This window comes from Brassica rapa, chromosome A07 (genome assembly GCF_000309985.2).
Source record: "Brassica rapa cultivar Chiifu-401-42 chromosome A07, CAAS_Brap_v3.01, whole genome shotgun sequence".
Taxonomy (NCBI): Eukaryota; Viridiplantae; Streptophyta; class Magnoliopsida; order Brassicales; family Brassicaceae; genus Brassica; species Brassica rapa.
The window spans coordinates 7,119,026-7,137,624 of NC_024801.2; the positions used below are offsets into that span (position 1 = coordinate 7,119,026).

At 36.0% G+C, this 18,599-nt stretch overlaps 1 protein-coding gene and 2 long non-coding RNA genes across 3 annotated transcripts; 1 reads left to right on the forward strand and 2 right to left on the reverse strand.

The window, feature by feature from the left end:
- The first annotated feature begins 25 nt into the window (after positions 1–25).
- On the forward strand, positions 26–3,187 carry LOC103828499. Its single transcript, XM_009104098.3, has 8 exons — positions 26–78; positions 193–366; positions 1,952–2,007; positions 2,086–2,243; positions 2,432–2,546; positions 2,615–2,794; positions 2,873–2,984; positions 3,031–3,187. The coding sequence occupies exons 2-8, from the start codon at positions 312–314 to the stop codon at positions 3,039–3,041; spliced, it is 687 nt and encodes a 228-aa protein (XP_009102346.2). The 5' UTR covers positions 26–78; positions 193–311; the 3' UTR covers positions 3,042–3,187.
- Positions 3,127–12,281, reverse strand: LOC117126570. Its single transcript, XR_004449186.1, has 2 exons — positions 12,245–12,281; positions 3,127–3,849 (listed from the first exon to the last, which is right to left on the reverse strand). It is a non-coding gene; the product is annotated as an uncharacterized LOC117126570 (long non-coding RNA).
- Positions 12,282–13,963: 1,682 nt separating this feature from the next.
- Positions 13,964–18,162, reverse strand: LOC117126564. The gene is made up of 3 exons (XR_004449180.1): positions 17,745–18,162; positions 17,124–17,125; positions 13,964–16,683 (listed from the first exon to the last, which is right to left on the reverse strand). It is a non-coding gene; the product is annotated as an uncharacterized LOC117126564 (long non-coding RNA).
- Between the last annotated feature and the right edge of the window lie 437 nt (positions 18,163–18,599).

The following is an 18,599-nucleotide window of genomic DNA, read 5'->3' on the forward strand; positions in this document are numbered from 1 at the left end:
TTAGGGTTTTCCCCATTTTATTTTCGCGGCGTGAGCTTACCGACGAAGCCAGAGTTAGGCTCAGATCGTCGTTCCGATATACATAACGCCTCAGATCTCCATAAATGTGTTCTTAACTTCATTCTTCACGTTATTCCTCCACTTATTTCATTTGAAGCCATCAGTAAACCTCTTCGTCTATCCCTGTAACCGATTTCAGCTCTAGCTATAAATACAGTACTCATCATTCTTGCGATGCACAGTTTTTCCAAAGCGAATCTCAGAAAGAAAGCGAAATTTCGAAGCAAACACTTTCCTATCAACCGATCTCGATGGCGAATTCGTACACGCTTCTTCAGAACTTGAGAGCCGGCCGATGCTCAAACACTGCGGAGGTTCGCCTGCTGAGATTCTGGGAGGCCAAGAATATCAACAAGGGCGGAGAGCTTATTAGCGTTGACATGTTGCTTATCGATGAGAACGTAAGCACCGCCGTCTTTCACTGATTCCTCTGATTCCTCTCTATGTAGCGTCTTTATTAATATCTTGTCTTGATCTGTCTATTAATATCTTGTCTTGATCTGTCTGTTAATATTTTGTCGTGATCTGTCTTTCAGTCTACGGTGGTCCACGGTTCGATCCCTGCGTCTCGCCAGCTTCGGTTCAAAAATCGCCTCAGCGAAGGCTCTGTCTACACTCTTAGCGGATTTGATGTCACGCGTAGCAGTCCCAAATACCGGTTGTCTGATGCGCCTGTCTCTATCCGTTTCAATGCTGAGACTGATTTTGAGAAGATACCAGCAACTGATAGGATCATACCGACCGAACACTTCCGTTTCCGACAGTATGACCAGATAATTGAGCTAGCAAACACTGGCAATCAGCTTCCTGGTATTACTTTGTATATTTCTGCTTTTATTATTGAGATGTCTGCTGTATATTTTAATCATTGATAATTGAACTGTCTGAGCATTTGTGTTTATTTGTATTGCAGACGTAATGGGGGAGCTTTGTGCAATTAGGAGCACAATAACCGATCGTATCCCGGGGGCTCAGCGCGTAATGCTAACCTTGCGACTTGAAAGGTATCGACCACCCTCTATATTCCGTTTTCTGTGGTTTAATTTAATTGTTTCCTATTTTATTAGGCGAAATAATAATACTGGACGTTATTTATTATAGATGATAGTTGAACAAAGTATTTAGAGTTTAATTTTAAAACTGTAAAACATAAAGCCAAGTTTTTCTAAGCAAATAAACACGTAACTGCATGTGTTTGTTTATTGAATTTGCATTTGAATATAGTCAACAAATTCGTTCATTTTCTTATAGTAGTAGCACTTTCTGCATGTGTTGTCCATGTCATGACAGCTGCAATTATGTTGTGAGGAATAAAGATTTGCAGAGTAATTTATAAACATCTAGACATTATTTTTCAAGATTTGTAAATCAAAATATAAAAGTTGCATATTAGTTTTAAGTGATTGTGATATTTACATGACACTGTCTAAGTCTCTGATTCATTATGAGCAGGGGTGCAACTGTGTGTGTGAGTATGTTTGACTCTTTGGCCCTAGCATTCCATAATAAGCTCGATGGATACGGAAAAGAGCCAAGAATTGTTATTGTCACGGGTATCAACCCGAAGATGGTTTCCGGTAAGAGTGATTGCATGTGATCGTTATGTGGTCAACTTAGCTTGCTATGGATAACGTTAGCTTATGTTTATTTCGTTGTGTTTTGGCAGGGAAGTTGTATCTGAATGACACTTCTGCCACACGTATTTATTTTGACTCTGAGACTGCTGTAGGGAAAGTCAAGTTTGACAGGCAAGCCATCTTACTATTAGTAGATATCGGTATAGTGAATAATTGGGTTCTGTAAAATTTGTCATGTTATTCTCCTTTCAGATTGCCAGGTGTTGATCCAGACCAATCAGGGTCTTCATCAAAAGTAGTTCACGCACAGAAGATTGAACCCATGACCGTTTCTGAGCTGAACCAGTTTGTCCTCACTGCTGATCCCCAGGTAATTTTCCATATGTTCAGAAATATAAACCTTTCAATAAATCACTGATGATTTTGTGTGTTCTGTTTTACTTGATAGATCATCGAGTTCCTCTGTACGGCGAAGGTGACTGAGATACAGCTCGATGAGGGTTGGAGTTATATTGGGTGCTCGGTGTGCTCAAAGAAACTAACCCGTGAGGAGACTTCCTTTTCTTGCGTCCCATGTAATGAGACCAATGCTGTGGCTAAACTCAGGTAGGATTTGTGAATTTTGATCTCATGTGTTTTAACAGTCCTTATTATTTTATGATGGTGCTAAGATGCAATGGTTTGATTCTTGTCTATAGTTGATCAACCACATCTACTTTGATTAGCTTTTGGAATCATTATAGAGTCATTGCGAGTCTTCTTAAATTAAAATGTTTTCATGACCCTTCTCTCAGGTACCGTGTGATACTCTCCGTTTCAGATGCCACTGGCGCAGCAGCATTCCTTGGTTTCGATACAGAGATGTCCAAACTCACACACGTCCTTGCTTCTGAGGCTGCACAGATTGTGGTATGCAATGTGATCGATTTCTGTATCAGACAAACGATGATTTGATGTAATGTCATCCGTGTGTTCAGGGGATAGGAACTAATGCTCAGGTGGACGTTGTGCTGCCTCGCCCACTCGCTGATCTTGTGGGAAGAACCTACACTTTCCAGCTCAAGCTCAAGGATTTCAACTTTACACCTAATCACCAGACTTTTACCATCTCTCGCATTTTTCCTCAGCGTGAGCTTGCACCCAATCCCACGTTTGCTGTAAGCGTCCTTATCTTCTCTGTATTAGGAATCACTGATTTGCCGACTATGTTGACACAAACTCTGTTATGCTGTTAGGAGGAAGATGTTGAGGTCATCGAACCTGCAATCCCTCAGTCTGCGGCAGAAAGATCAGGTGACAAAGATGCTACCACGTCCAACGTTGCAGAGCAATTAACCGTGGCAACAGATGCAGAGGGGATGGAGCAGACAGCCCGTAAGAAAGCAAGAGTGGAATGATTTGTAGCATGTATCACTAACAACCACGACGAGCCTTTGTCATTTTCTGTTTCCTGCATCTTTTAGTTCGTTTATGTTGGCTTTTTTTTTTAATGAATTTAAAACTATGAGTCGTGGTTGTTATTCCTTTTATATAAGCAACTTTGTTTCTTTCATGCAACGTTTCAACATGCGAAAATTCTTTTTATATAAGCAACTTTATTTCTTTCATGCAACATTCCAACATGCGATCTGAATATCACAATTATTATTTCCCAATACTTAATTATTATAAAATCAATAAAAAAAGAAAATTTAGTTCCCAGTCTCTTGCGTAGCACGCAATTACAAATGTTTTTTTTTTTTAACCTGGCTTTCAAGCTATTACAAATGTTTGTACGTTAAAGTGAATGAAAGCAGGACCTAAGAGTTGCAGGGGACAGAGCATATTTGGATTACTACACACAGATCAACTTCACAGAAAATATACAAAACAACACACAATAACAATGAAGATAAGTTGTTCTCGCTAATTCATTCACTTCACATACAAGATTTCGCAAACCAACAGATTTTTAAAGTGAACATTCGTGAAAGTGTGTAATGCAAGGAACCAGACATTCAGCTATTTATAACATGATAAATTTAAGAAACCAGTAACAGCTGTATGGTGACCGAACGTTACGAACAAAACACTTATCATACATCAGCCGTTACGAACAGACCTCATCATTTTCCCCTGCGTCTTTGTAACAAACTCTGCAGATTGCTAACGCGACCATCTAGCTTGCACGAAGTCATGGTTAAGACACCAGTATCAAATCCAGACAAAGCACCTGTGCTATCCACATCAGCATCATCATCGGCAACTAAACGAAGCCGGAAAAAAAAGGGGGTTAGTTTTTCCCACAATCAAAATTCATCCATCTTTATATTTTCAAACTACTTCGACATGTTAGCTAAACTATGATCTATCAGTATCTGATGAACGCCAGCCGTGGTTGAGAGAGCACTATCTCACACCCTTGCTCAGAGCCAGGTCAGACGTTGATTGTTTATATGGTGAGACACACCTGATTCTGATTCTTGCTTTAGGAATCAAATCAAATGTTCTAACTCTTTTTGTTTCCACGCCATGATTACTCTTCTCAGCAACTAATGCAAAGGTTGCACGTCAGCGTCGGAGAACGATACGCGCAAGCATGAGAAACAAAGGACCTCAACAAACCATACAACACAGCCAAAGCACTACCCTATCTGAACAGAGTCATACCATTAATGATGTTGACTCGGAGAGAGGTAATAGCCAACCAGATCATCGATGATCTATAAAGCATACTTACCAACCTCATTTTCTCAACTTAAATTTAATTACAGTTAACAAAAGAACAGCTCGGGCTCTGCGGATGGAGAAACTGATTAAGAAAAGAGTAGCCACACCAAAAAAATGTAAGTGCTCCTCTTTGCCTAATTTCACAAATCTACACCACAAAGATTAAGTTCTAAATCACGCAAGAGTTCTAAATTTATTTCTTAACTTTTTTACTTCAGTAAATGTGGCTGCAAGTGGAAGCCGTCCAGGTATGGACCAGACCATAAAAGAATATGATACAAACACGTCTTGCTGCTAATATAACCTTCTCATTCTTATTTAGGCGGAAGGTACCAGCGCCCAGTTGTAAACAAGTGGGATTTAGTTACATGCCCAGACTGTAAAGCGATTGTCTGGAATGCAGAAGCTGTTGTTCAAGAGACACAAAACTCTCCCAGGAGGTTCAGCATTTGTTGTCAGCAAGGCCGTGTAAATCTACCACCAAGGCGACAACCGCCCTCTCCATTGAAAGAACTTCTTGAAAAATCAGGCTTCAAAATTTTGATTAGAGTTGCTAATGGAATGTTGGCTTTCACGTCAATGGGTGGCCAAATTGACAGTTCTGTCACCAACACCCCTGGTCCCTTCTCATTCAGGCTTCATGGGCAAACTCACCATAGAATTGGTTCTCTGCTCCCACCCGAAGGTAAACCTCCGCAGTTTTCACACCTCTACATAGTGGACACAGAACACGAAATAGCAAACAGAAAAAAGTCATTCAACAAGGGTACATCGGCTTTGGCTGTTGATGACGATTTGGTCGACAGCTTGATCAAGATGTTGGACGAACATAATCCTCTGGCCAAGACGTTCCGACATGCACGAGACCGAATCTTATCTGGGGACACAGTCGAATTCAGCATCACTTTAGTGAACCAGAAGCATCGAGGAAGACAGTATGACTTACCAGCTGTAGGTGAGATAGGCAGTTTGTTAGTTGGAGACTTCACAGCAGACTCTGCAGGTAAGGATTTAGTACTTGAGTACAAGTCATCTAAGCTGCAGCGGATAAGCGATCTTCACCCTCCCTACATGAGTCTTCAGTACCCACTGCTTTTCCCATACGGAGAATATGGATACGATGAGCGCATACCTTACCAGACAACTGAGCACTCTAAAATTAAACGGGAATGTATGACTATGAGGGAGTACTATGCGCATCAGATCCAGACAAGGCCATCAGAGGGTATGACAATCATAAAGTCAGGAAGATTGCTTCATCAGTATATTGTAGACACTTATACAGCAACCGAGCAGGAGAGATTGCGCTTCACAGACTTAACCAGAAACAGCTGAGGGCTGAGTTATATACAAACATCTGTGATGCATTGGAGAAAGGAGATACCGATGCAAGCAAGCTTGGGACAAAAGTTATCTTGCCTTCTTCTTTCACTGGAAGCCCTCGATACATGTCTGAGAAGTATCAAGATGCCATGGCTATTTGTCGTTGGTATGGTAATCCCAATTTATTCATCACGTTCACAGCAAACCCAAATTGGGTTGAAGTGAAGGAGCATCTAGAAGTATACGGAGGGGACTCAGCAAACAACAGACCTGACCTTGAGTGCAGAGTTTTTAAACTCAAACTGGAGGAGCTTATGTCAGACTTTAAGAAAGGCGTTTTTTTCCTAAACCAGCTGCAGGCAAGTTGAAATTTCACAATTTTAAATACCTAAACCTAAAAAAAAAAAAAATTAGCTTATGTCTTACTCTCACAACTTTATTCTTATTGGTTAATACAGTTGTTTACACCATAGAGTTCCAGAAGCGCGGCCTCCCACACGCGCATATCCTTCTTTGGTTCGAGGGGTTCAAAGGTGAAGCCACAGCTGAAGTCATCGACAAATATATCTCGGCCGAGCTACCTAACAAAGAAACAGACAAGGAAGGTTTTGAGTTGGTTGAACGCCACATGATCCATGGGCCTTGCGGGAAGCAACGGCGTCTGTCACCGTGCATGGAGAAAGGCGAATGCACGAAGAAATTCCCTAAACCCTACTCGAACAATACAAAGATCGACAAATCTGGCTTTGTTATCTACAAACGGCGCACTGATGATGGATCCTCTGTTCTGAAAGGTGATATAGAGTTAGACAATCGCTATGTTGTGCCTCATAACCTCTCTATACTCAAGAAATACAAAGCACACATCAATATTGAGTGGTGTTGCAAAACAAGTGCTATAAAGTACCTCTTCAAATACATAACGAAGGGGGTGGATCGAGCATTGGCTCTGATGGAGCAGACTGGTAACAACGACCGCGCAGCGCAAGAAAAAAAGAAGAACCAGCTTCAACTGGATGAGATTGATAGATACCTGGAATGTCGGTATATCTCAGCATGTGAAGCCTCCTGGAGATTGTTTTCATTTCACATTCATCACAACCAACCTTCAGTTATGAAACTGACATTGCATCTGCCAGGTGAGCATAGGCTGGTATACAAGCAGGACAAGAGTATAGCGGAAGTTCTCTCTAAAGAAGATATAGAGAAGACGATGTTGACTGCGTATTTTGTTGCCAACCAGAAATACGAAGAAGCTAGAGAACTTACTTACATTCAGTTCTCCTCTCGGTTTGTCTACCATTCTGACGACAAAACGCGGACACCCAGGAAACATGGGACAGCTATAGGCAGACTTATCTACGTACATCCAACCGCAGGAGATAAATACTATCTTAGAATCCTTCTAAATGTGGTCAAAGGCGCTTTCGACTTTGAAGATCTCTGCACCGTAGGTGGTACGACATTTAAAGAGTTCCGTGATGCGTGCTATGCGCGTGGGTTGCTAGATGACGACAAGGAATGGCACGATGCAATAGTTGAACCATCCTTCTGGGCAATAGGTCGTCAACTAAGGTCCTTATTCGTCCTTATCTTGCTTTACTGTGAAGTTGGAAATCCACTGAAACTTTGGAATCATACCTGGAAGATATTGGCTGAAGATATTCTATACATGAAACAGAGAGAATTCAACTTCCCAGGCTTGCTTCTGCCTGATCCGCAGCTGCAAGAATATACGTTGATTGAGATCGAGCGGCTTCTCAAAGAAAATGACAAATCTCTAGCTGATTTCGCTGGGATGCCAAAGCCAAACCCGAATGTTCTCAAGGAAATTTCAAACACTGTATTGCGTCAAGAGCTTAGCTATGACACTGAGAAAGAAGCAGCTGAGCATGATAAACTGTTTAGCACCATGAATGAAGATCACAAAAACATATACAGTGCGGTCATTGACTCTGTGGACAAAGGGAACGGCCAGTTGTTCTTTGTGTATGGTGCTGGCGGGACTGGGAAAACGTTCTTATACAGGACAATTATAGCAAGACTAAGATCAACTGGAAAGGTGGTCATCCCTGTTGCATCGGCAGGCATTGCAGCTTTACTGCTACCAGGAGGTAGAACAGCTCACTCACGGTTCAAGCTCCCAATAAATTTAACAGATACAACAATGTGTGAGATTACAGCTGGTTCTATGTTAGCGAGTCTAATTTCAAAGACTGACTTGATCATATGGGACGAAGCCCCTATGGCACACCGTCAGGCCTTTGAGACTCTCGATCGCACCCTAAGGGACTTGCAATCGCTCCAAGATCCATCAGCGGCTGATAAACCGTTTGGAGGGAAAACAGTGGTACTTGGTGGTGATTTTAGGCAAATCTTGCCGGTGATATCTCAAGGAACAAGACAAGACACAGTTAAGGCCTCCATCAGCAAGTCATACCTCTGGTCGCATGCAGAAGTTTACACGTTAACCATGAACATGAGATTGAGACAAGCTGACAAGGAATTTGCTGAATGGATTTTAAAAGTTGGCAATGGAACTGCACCCACTGTGAACTCAGAGGAGAGAAGCCATGATGATGGGGAGCAGGTTATCATAGGAGACGAGTTCATGATACCAAGAACTGATCATCCTCACGAGTCTATATCAAATGCTGCGTATCCAGACTTTGTAAGTAACTACTTGAACCGCGCCTACTTAACAGAGAGAGCTATCTTAGCCCCAACTAACGTCAGTGCTCATGAAATAAACTCATACCTTCTGTCTAAAGTACCTTCAGCTGAGAAAAAATTTTTGAGCTCAGACAGTGTTGCTTTTGAGAGCACGCCAGAAGAGGACTGGACCAATAACTACACGCAGGAGTACTTGAACTCGCTTGAGTTCCCAGGTTTACCACCTCATAAACTCTGTCTGAAAGTTGGTGCTCCGGTTATGATGCTGCGCAATCTAAGCCAAAAAAATGGGTTATGCAATGGAACACGCATGATGATCTCGCGTCTGGGACACAGAGTACTAGAGGCCGAGCTTCTAACAGGTACTCATGTCGGTGACAGAGTTCTGATCCCCAGAATTCAGCTATCCCCAACAGACACTATCCATCCTTTCACATTCCGGAGGAGGCAATACCCAATCAAGCTGTGTTATGCGATGACTATAAATAAGAGCCAGGGCCAGAGCTTGAAGCAGGTATCTCTCTATCTTCCTAGACCTGTTTTCAGCCACGGGCAACTATATGTTGCTCTCTCGCGCGTCACCTCTCCGGAGGGTCTTAAGATTCTTGATGATACAGAAGGTTCAACTAGAGAAGATGGTGTGACAAATATTGTCTACAAAGAGATTTTCGGAAATCTCAAGACACGTAAGTCTTATACTAGCCTTCCTACGAACAACAGTTTTAGTACCTACCAATACATAGATGTCTTACTTATGCTTACTTCATTACAGGAAACAGCTATGAAGGCCACTCCAGTCGCCCACATATCGGAGAATCATAACTGTCACTGGAAACTAATGTTCTGCTAGACCCTTATTTATCATTCCACCTTATTTTATATACAGAAAGTGTTCCCCACATCTGCTTTGCTTATGGATTTATTCAGTCTCTATATTTCTGAACAAAAGCCCCTGTTACAATATTTATTCTCTGCCTGCCTTTTGTTTTGCAATTCAAGTTGCCATATATATATCCAATTTTTAAAAAAATCACGATATAACACTAAAGTTACGGAAAAAACTATATATGAGGTATACTTATAAATTGTTAAAAAAATTTACATATAATTTGTTTTCTATTAGATACTAAATGACATAAGATAATAGATATGAATTTATAAGGATGTAAGAAAAAGTTATAAAGTTTCAGTTAATAAAAAAAAAACAATAAAGCACCATCGACTAAATGAAATTGTTACTCATGCACGTGCCAATATTAATTTTTTTTCCAAGAAAACAATATATCATTTCATTTACGGTGAGAAACTATATCTCAGGTAAACTTATAAATTGTTAATTACATTAAAATTGGCTTGGAAAAAAATACTTAAAAAAAAGAGGCTCATATACTAAAGTTAAGAGTATTTACAGAATGGGAAAAATGAACTGTTGTCATCAACCCCTTCAGATTACATAAAACGTTCATACAAAAGTTTTACAAATCAACATAACTGACTTTAATGTCGAATAATTGCATCAACATGCGTTACCTTCCACTAACACTCTAAAAACTAAACAGTCACCGCTGCTCCTAGCTCCTTATAAATAGACGTGCGACCCAAGCACCTTACCGAAACATCTTCCCATACAAACACAACTCAAAAATCTCAAACCAGTCCCATGGATCAGAGAAGAGCAAAGAAGCAGAGTCTTGACATCATGCCAGAAGACCTGCGCATGGTCATTGTTTCTAAAGTGGGAGCTAACTCCGCATTGGACTACTTCAACGCGATCATAGCGTCCAAAAGCCTCTGCTTCCGTTTTGACAACCGCTTTATCGCTAGAGATCTCAACCTCGAGCCGTTGGTCAAGAAACCAGCCCAAGCGAAGAGATACAGATCGTTAATGGACAGCTGTCTCAAAGCCAATAACGTCGATGCTCACTTCGTGACAGGTATGCTTCAGGTTGACTGCTTTGTGTTGTTATCAGATGTAGCATTTGATGAACTTTCCTTACAGGCATGCTTCACTACTTCGACTCTCCAAATCATTTTTTGGGTACGCATCACCTCCGCATAGCATCAAAGGCTGGTCAGCTCCAAGGAAGGTACGTTTATGGAGTTCTCCTCATGGCCATAGGCCAAACTGAAAAAGGAGTACGAATCATCAACAAATTGACCGGTGAGAAGGGTATTGAAACAGTGAAAAACTGCATCCAAGATTTCACGCTCTCTCTGTACCGCCTCGACCGCAACATGAAGGATATCTACGTAACATCTTTGACCACGATGAAGCCAGATCATCAGTGCCAACCTCCGGATAACAACACAGCATGCTCGAAATGTTACCATTTCTTTTTGATGACCGAGTTCTTTGAGACGATGATAGGTCTCAACTAATCTCCTGGATATCTAAAACGACCTTTAAGTTATCTGTTCATGACGTTTTGCCGTTTGCGTTTTGCATTTCTATTTCTATTTCAGTTCTCAGTTTGTGTTTCTGTTTCAGCTCTTGCTTTGTTTCGTTTAAACTTTGCAGCCCTGGTTGTGTTTCCAATTCTAAATTTCAATTATTGAAATCTAGAACCTTTTTAAAAAAAGAGCAATCACTTCTTTACAGTTTTCCATTTCAATGTCTGTTAGTCTTAATGTTCAGTCTATCATTTCTTACAGTTTAACTACAACTGATACTGCGATCAATAACTTATAGGCTGTCTGACTATATACGTCATGGGCTTAAATATTTCTCCAGCCCAAATTCCAACAACTCCGAAATCATACCAAAAAATACAATCTCCGGTCCTCTGCAAACCGTTCAATAACCAACACCTTGAAAACCATACCTTACGTCTCACACACGCAAACAATAAGAAGAACATGCACAAAAACACATGCACCGCAAAATTCAGAACCGTTATTATCTCATTATTCTATTACCATATTAACTTTCAAATACCAAAAACCCCAATAAAGAATAACAAATCAGTTACGATTACTATACGACTAAATTAAATAACAACATTAGCGATCCCTGATTATAATCAATCAGACGACAATTACGGTGAAAAAATCAAAAACGAAAACTACCCAAATATTATAAATTAACTTCGACACATATTCACTTTCATCACTATCAAACACTATCAAACAAAAAATGGATAGCTCTCCAGATCCCCGTGATCCTTCATCTCAACAAGATTCTAACGACGTTTCCATTCCAATGGAATCCGAGCCGGAGATCAAACAAACCGACGATTCATCAGATGGAGACAGTTCGGACGCAGAACCTGCAACCTATTTCCGCCACCTAAGCCTAAAGTATTTTGCATCTGAACCACTCCGGATGGTGGATCAACACACGTACTTAATGGGGTCGTGCTTGGAGTACAACAACCCGGAAGCACACTATATTGAGGGGATCAATCAGTATTTCTTCCGTAAACGACGAGTCAAAGGCATCAGACACCTACGCCGCTCGGCCAAAGGAAAATATGACAAAGGCACGTACCTTTGTGGTATATTGATGCTGTGCACAGGGAAAATCAAAGAGGGGAAAAGGGTGCTTGATACACTTGACTGGCAACGCAGGCTTTCGACTTCTGAACGCTGCTGGGTAAAAATAAAAAAAACGCTCAGTGTTTATCCTATTGATCGAGACAACAAGTACCTAAACAATATGGCCAGACTGAAGCCCCCAAAAAGCTGCGATCTTCAAAACAATAATCATCTATGCAAGGATTGCTATTACTTTTTGAGAGTGGAGAAATTTGTACAATACGTACATCATAGATAAATTGTTTCTTTGGTTCATTTTTCCTTTCAACTTAGTTTCTTCTAAATTTATTTAAGAAAACATGGCTTCTAAATAATAAATAAACTCTATTATATTCATCCCTATATAATACCACATACCAATAGCATACGACCCTCGACATCATTTGTGGCACACAACAAATCCAAAAATTCACACATCAATATATTCGAACCCGGCGCGAAGCGCCGGAAGGCCCCTAGTTGTAAGTATTAATGGCATGAGCTCCATCTCCATTTCCTTACAAAACCCTCTTGACTTTTGTAACACTCCTTGGAGACCATCGTCATTAATATATTTCTTGTACTGCATTTTAGTTGTCTCGTTAAAAACATTTTTTTTATGGAAAACTCAGTGGAAAAAACCGTAGCAAGGTAAAAAGAATACAACTCAAAATGTACATCGATCGATCATAATCTTCAATCGTAGAGGCTTCTCTTCTGTATCGATCGATATCACTGGATGTGCATTGATCGATTATTTCTTCTTCGTATCCACATCTTATGGTCAGCTCGGATAAAATCTCATTTAAGCTCCTAAATGCTCCATAATCATCACTTTACTCCAAGATACTTTTGAACCTAAAAACATACATAATATGATATAATATAGAGTATATAGATAGTAAAATACTTATATACCATGGATAAAAATGAGTCAAATCCATGGTATATCAACTCTCTCATACTTACCATTTTGCTTGTACTCAAGCAAAACAAACAGACAATCTCTCTGAAAGAAATTTGAAAACAGCAGGGACTTGAAGATACAAAACATAGAAATCATCACCTCTACAATTTCCCAAACCACATCTAAAAAGTCCTAATCACAAAAGCACATTATGCAATATCCTAACTTAGCAACCAAATTCAACTAGTCTACAACTTAGCAAATCCTGTCTGATATTCCCCTAACAAATATAACAAAAAGATATTATAATCCAAAATATTTCCAAAAGATCTTATATCCTAGAAAGATTGAAAGTTGAGAATATCGATCGTCTTGTGAGATATAAAATTGAAAGTTAAGAAAATACATTATATATTATTTAAAAAAATTCTGTACAAAATTAAAATTCACTTGTGAAATATAGATTTTGTTTATATAAAATTGTAAAAATTTATAGCATATTATTATTTAATAAACAATAAACATTAACTTCAATATGATAGATAGATTATGAAAAATATATGATATATCTGTAATGTAAATTTATTAAAAAATATGGAACACTTAAAATCAAAAACAAAAAAAAAATATATATATATATATAAATATAAATTAATACCGCCATAAAATTGCATTACGAAATGGAGACACATCTAAAATATATAATGTTCACACTAAGTACAAATTAGGTTTGTTTGGAAACATGGATATCAACTTATTTTAAAAGTTTGTTTGGAAACATGGATTGTAATTTAAAAAAAAATTGTTTGGAAATATGGATTGCAATTTAAAAAATAGGTTTGTTTGGAAACATAGATTACAGTTTTAAAAAATATGTTTGTTTGGAAACATGGATAACAATATATCAAGAAAAAAAAAGAAATGGGCTTATATTTTTTTAGAAAAATTGGAAGTCCATTATATTATGAGAAACTATTTATATGGTACCTAATCGGATTAAGTTCAGGTATGTTTGGGTTTTGTGTTTTGGGTTTTCGGGGTCAAACATTTCATCCTAATTCAAATATTTCTAAATTTCAGTTTGGGGTCGCTGCGGATTTGTGGGTTCAGTTCGAGTTCGGATAACCCGTTTAAATTACTTTTAAATTTTTAAAATTCATTATATACTTTAAAATTTTCAAAAACTATAAACAAAATAATATATTAAATATAAATTTGAATAACATATGTGATGCTACCTAAACTTAACATATAAATTAGTTTAGTTCAAATATTTGGATAGAGAATCAATAGTTATAATATTGTTGGTGCTTTAAGTATACTTTTACTATTTTAGATATTTACTATTGACTATTTGTGTATATTTTAAAGTATTTAAACCAGCTTAAAAGTATCTTACATATTCTAGCTGTTTTTATATACATTAAATCTAAAAATAAGTAATATATAAGTACATAAATCTATTTCAGATACATTTGGGTACCCGAAATACTTTGGTTCAGATCGATTTGGTTTCGGTTCTCCAAAAACTAAAATTTTGAATAATTCAGATATTTAATCAATTTGCTTCGGGTTTGGTACTACTTTCGGATCGAGATCAGTTCGATTCTTCAGATTCGGGTATTTTGCCCATCCCTAATATTATTGATATTAAAAACAAATAGAAACATATTTTTGAAAAAATAGTAAAATGAACATATTTTTGAAATCATTGTGGATAGTATTAGTCTTAATTTAGTTGCATGTATTAAAATTTAAAATTATTGTATAAGACTATTAACGATAGAGATGTTGAATAAAAGATTGAACAGTTGAATCAGTAAAATGAGCATGTCAAACAATGAAAAATGATGACGTAGATTATTAGTTGTTGAAAACATTGAGTATGTTAAATAATGATGAAGTAGAGACCACCAAAGCCACATGTAACTATCTAAAAAAAATTGACATTCGTACATCATATATTATTTACAATCAATTATATGAGTAAAAATCAAACCATTTATTTTTATTTCTTATATGAAATTTATTATTTATTACTTTCTATAATTAGAGATTAAGTTTATTTCAATTTGAACAGGGAAAATATAATTAATAATTAGTAAAATAGGTTGTTGATTTTTAATAAACAAAATTATTATAATGCTTAAAAGTTGAATGTGTGTTAAATTATTAATGAAAAAAAAAACCTTGTGGAAGGTGTAAAAGTAAAAATAGGGTGTTGAACCTTCAAACAATTGTAGAAAATTTAAAACACTACAAAAATATCAATTTACTATTGTGTAGTTAGTGGGTAAATCAAACTAACATTATTATCAGCTTTTCATAGAGTAAGTTATAGTCATGTTACTCTACTATAACATTTTTTGTTCTTTAAGAGATTACCCTCTTGTCCATGCTTGTTGGAATAACAAAAGTCGTTGTTTCACGGATAATTCGATACTACATTTATGGAATTCAAAGTTTTAAAGTTCTGTTTGCTCGAAACAAATATGTTTTTTTGCATCATAAACTAAAACAAAAATAGGTAAACTTATAGAAAATGAAACAAAAGATAATAAAATAAGAATATGGTACTACTTGCTCTGATGCCTTCTCCATTCTCTTCCAGCACCACCACAACATAGCAAATGCTAGAATAAAAATAAAATACTTAACAGTTGTATTTCATATATTACGTTAGAATTATCAACACTAGACAGGTCAGACCATACTTTCTCATCAATAAGACCATGTAAAATTGTGAATATTATTCAACACCCTATTTTACAATTTTTAACACTCCACATCACTTCCTCTTTTTTTCACATATTAATTCAATATACATTCAACTATTATATCTACATTTGTTTTCTTTAATGAAACTTAACACAATGTCTCACTATTTTATTTCATATCTCTATTTTTTACATTTGTTTATAAAGCAATAATCAATAATAAATTTTAAAATCAAGATAACAAAACTTAAACAATTTAAAATAATTTGATATAGTTTGGTTGGTTGGAAAATTGTTGAGATTTGGTAGTTAAAAGGAGAAACATAAGAATTTTAGGTATTAAAGTGATTATTGTAAAGATTGTTTTTAACAAAAAGAACATTTTTTTCTTATATCTAAATGAAATGAGAGTAGTCTTTATTTAAAAAAATATATATATGAAATAACCGAGTTTAAATAAATTAGCAAAGATTAAAGTATAAAATATTAATATCCATTAGAAATACAATACTGTATATGACAATGTAGGGTCCATTTATTGTTCTTTCAACGTTGAAAACTTTCAACTCCAAATAATTCACGTGGATTTTCACATTATTCAACTACTTTATTGCTTTGATAAAACTGTTGAATTAAAAGATTCAACATGCTCATTGCTCATGGTCTAAGAGTAGCTCAAGACCAATGAGCATCCTTGGTTTTGCATGATTTTGGAATTTTCAAAAGTGACTTGAAAACCATGTTCGTCTCTTTCATTACGGAACAAAATCATGGGAAAAAACGGCCAGAGAGATTGCGGTAGGGGATTTAGATGAATTTTAAACCATTGGTGTGGAGGAAATTAGGGTGATGGAGAGATAAATATGATGATTTGGAGGATATATATGATATAGATTATTTAGTAAATATTTCAATAAAAGTCTTTTTTGTTTACAAATTTAAGGACTTATGCCTATATAATTTTCAATAAGAAATTAAGAGGTGTAATTAAGCCAATATTTTACTTGGTTATGCCCAGGACCGGTAATGATCAGAATCAAACTATATATATAAATGCAAGAGTATGTGAGGATTTGGTTGCCATCTCGTTGTTACAGATGTGTAGACAAAACAATTATGGATGTAGATAGTGATGAAGAAGAGAAGCGTGGGAGATTAAAAATAGATAGAGATTGAAAGTTGACTTAACGACAAAGGAAGATAACTGAGACGTCACACACAATAACTTAGGTGATAGGTGGGATATCAAACTTGGAGCCTAAAAATATTATTCTTTGTGTTTTATTGGGCCACAATTATTGTTTTATCAAAAAATTCTAAAATGTAATGGACACTGACGTCAAATATTTTTTTTATAGGATGTGATATATTGATGTGTCGACATTTCATTGGTGAATTTTTTTTCTGAGTTTTAAAGATCTCAAATTTTCTCTTTTACAGTTTCATTAAGTTTTGCGGCTGACACAAATCACCAAAACCAAATAAGCAACATCGATTGTATAATGACGAAAGAGGATTAGGTTTTATGCTCTCGATTTGTTTACCATTGACTCTCCATAAGTGATTTCATTTTCTATCTCTATAGAATTGTACTTTCGTTCTCGTTTTTGTTTCATTGATATGAGTTAAGTTTCTTTTTTTAACTTCTTATATGAATTCAGTGAATTACATAAGTGTCAATTAAAAGATATAGACATCTGTCAAAATTAGCTTCACTCCATATACATATCTAAGAATCGACATTTTGAAAAAAAAATCACCGCAAACTATATTAACAGGCTAGTGTTCAAATCAAATATATCAAACTGTTATAGAATATAAGTGCATACTAGAAATATAAATGTTTGTCTAGTATATATTCACCAACTCGGTCTAAAAATCATCTAATTAAAACAACAAAACAAATTACTTATTTCACCAGTTCGGAGAATATTTGAATCCGAACCGGTAATATCCGAACCCGAATGGATATCTGAAGATAACCAAACCTAAGTATACTTAACTCTATATTTCTAGTTTATATCTCTCATTTTATTCAAAATATTTATATTAATGATTCTTATTGCTCAAAATTAGATAATATACATATAATTATGGATAAAATCATTTGCTACTCACTTAAAATACATATGAAGTCTTGTTTCTTGCATTAACAAAAGTTGCATCTAAAATTTCCAAACAACAACTAAATTAGTGTCTTTCTATTTTTAAAGTTTTATCTCCAAACCTATTAATAGTTTAATCTTTTAATTTTTTTTTTAAAACAGTTAAGTGAAAATATATTTTAAATACAAAAAACTTAAACAATGAATAATTTATTTATTTTTTCTTCAAAATTTAAATATCCGAACCCGACCCAAAATATCCGAACCCAAACATAAAATACCCAAACCCGGCTCGAAGTGTAGAAAACCCGAACGGGTTCTATACCTTTATACTAAAATATCCGATACAAACCCGAACGTGTATCCGAACGCCCACCCCTATGATATATGATCATGTGTATCTTGCTTGAACAAAAAAAAAAGTTAAACCATTGATCACAAAAATTTTAATGTGGGACTTTTACATATTTAGTAATTTATAGTCGTTTTTAAAAATTCAAAATATAATATATAAGAAAAAATCTAATTTTTTTATTATATTCTTAATGTGATTGTTTTTTTAATAGTATAAAATTAAACAAAAAAGAGAGGGTAGAAATTTTTTTATATCAAATATATATTATTCATAATCATTATTTGTCATATATATGTTAACCATATTAGGTAATTCCGTAGCTTTTCTTTAAGGAAATAAAAAATATTCTTTTGTACATTATTAATTAATTTGATAGTTAGTTTAATAAAAAACATAATATATGTTTATACAGACCAACTTATTTTTGTAACAATTCTAAGAATCATTCTCGTGATGACACGTGACTACGAAAACATGTTGTAATGCTCCATGATTATTGTATAAGGGATAATTCGCTTGGTTTACTTATAATACAGTAGATTGTTGGTTTAATTTAAGTTGTCCGGTTTTAAGGTAATAGCAGTGTCTAACATAATTACATTATAACTAACTGGATATGGTCCGAAAATTAAGTAATATACTAACAAACTTGAAACAGTC

Bases quoted from the DNA above. Each gene is read 5' to 3' on its own strand.
- LOC103828499 (XM_009104098.3), top strand. From the start codon at position 312: ATGGCGAATTCGTACACGCTTCTTCAGAACTTGAGAGCCGGCCGATGC. The intron at 367-1,951 runs CTGCGGAGGTTC...ACGCACAGAAGA, and splicing joins AGCCGGCCGATGCTCAAACA to TTGAACCCATGACCGTTTCT. The intron at 2,547-2,614 runs GTATGCAATGTG...CCGTGTGTTCAG, and splicing joins CTGAGGCTGCACAGATTGTG to GGGATAGGAACTAATGCTCA.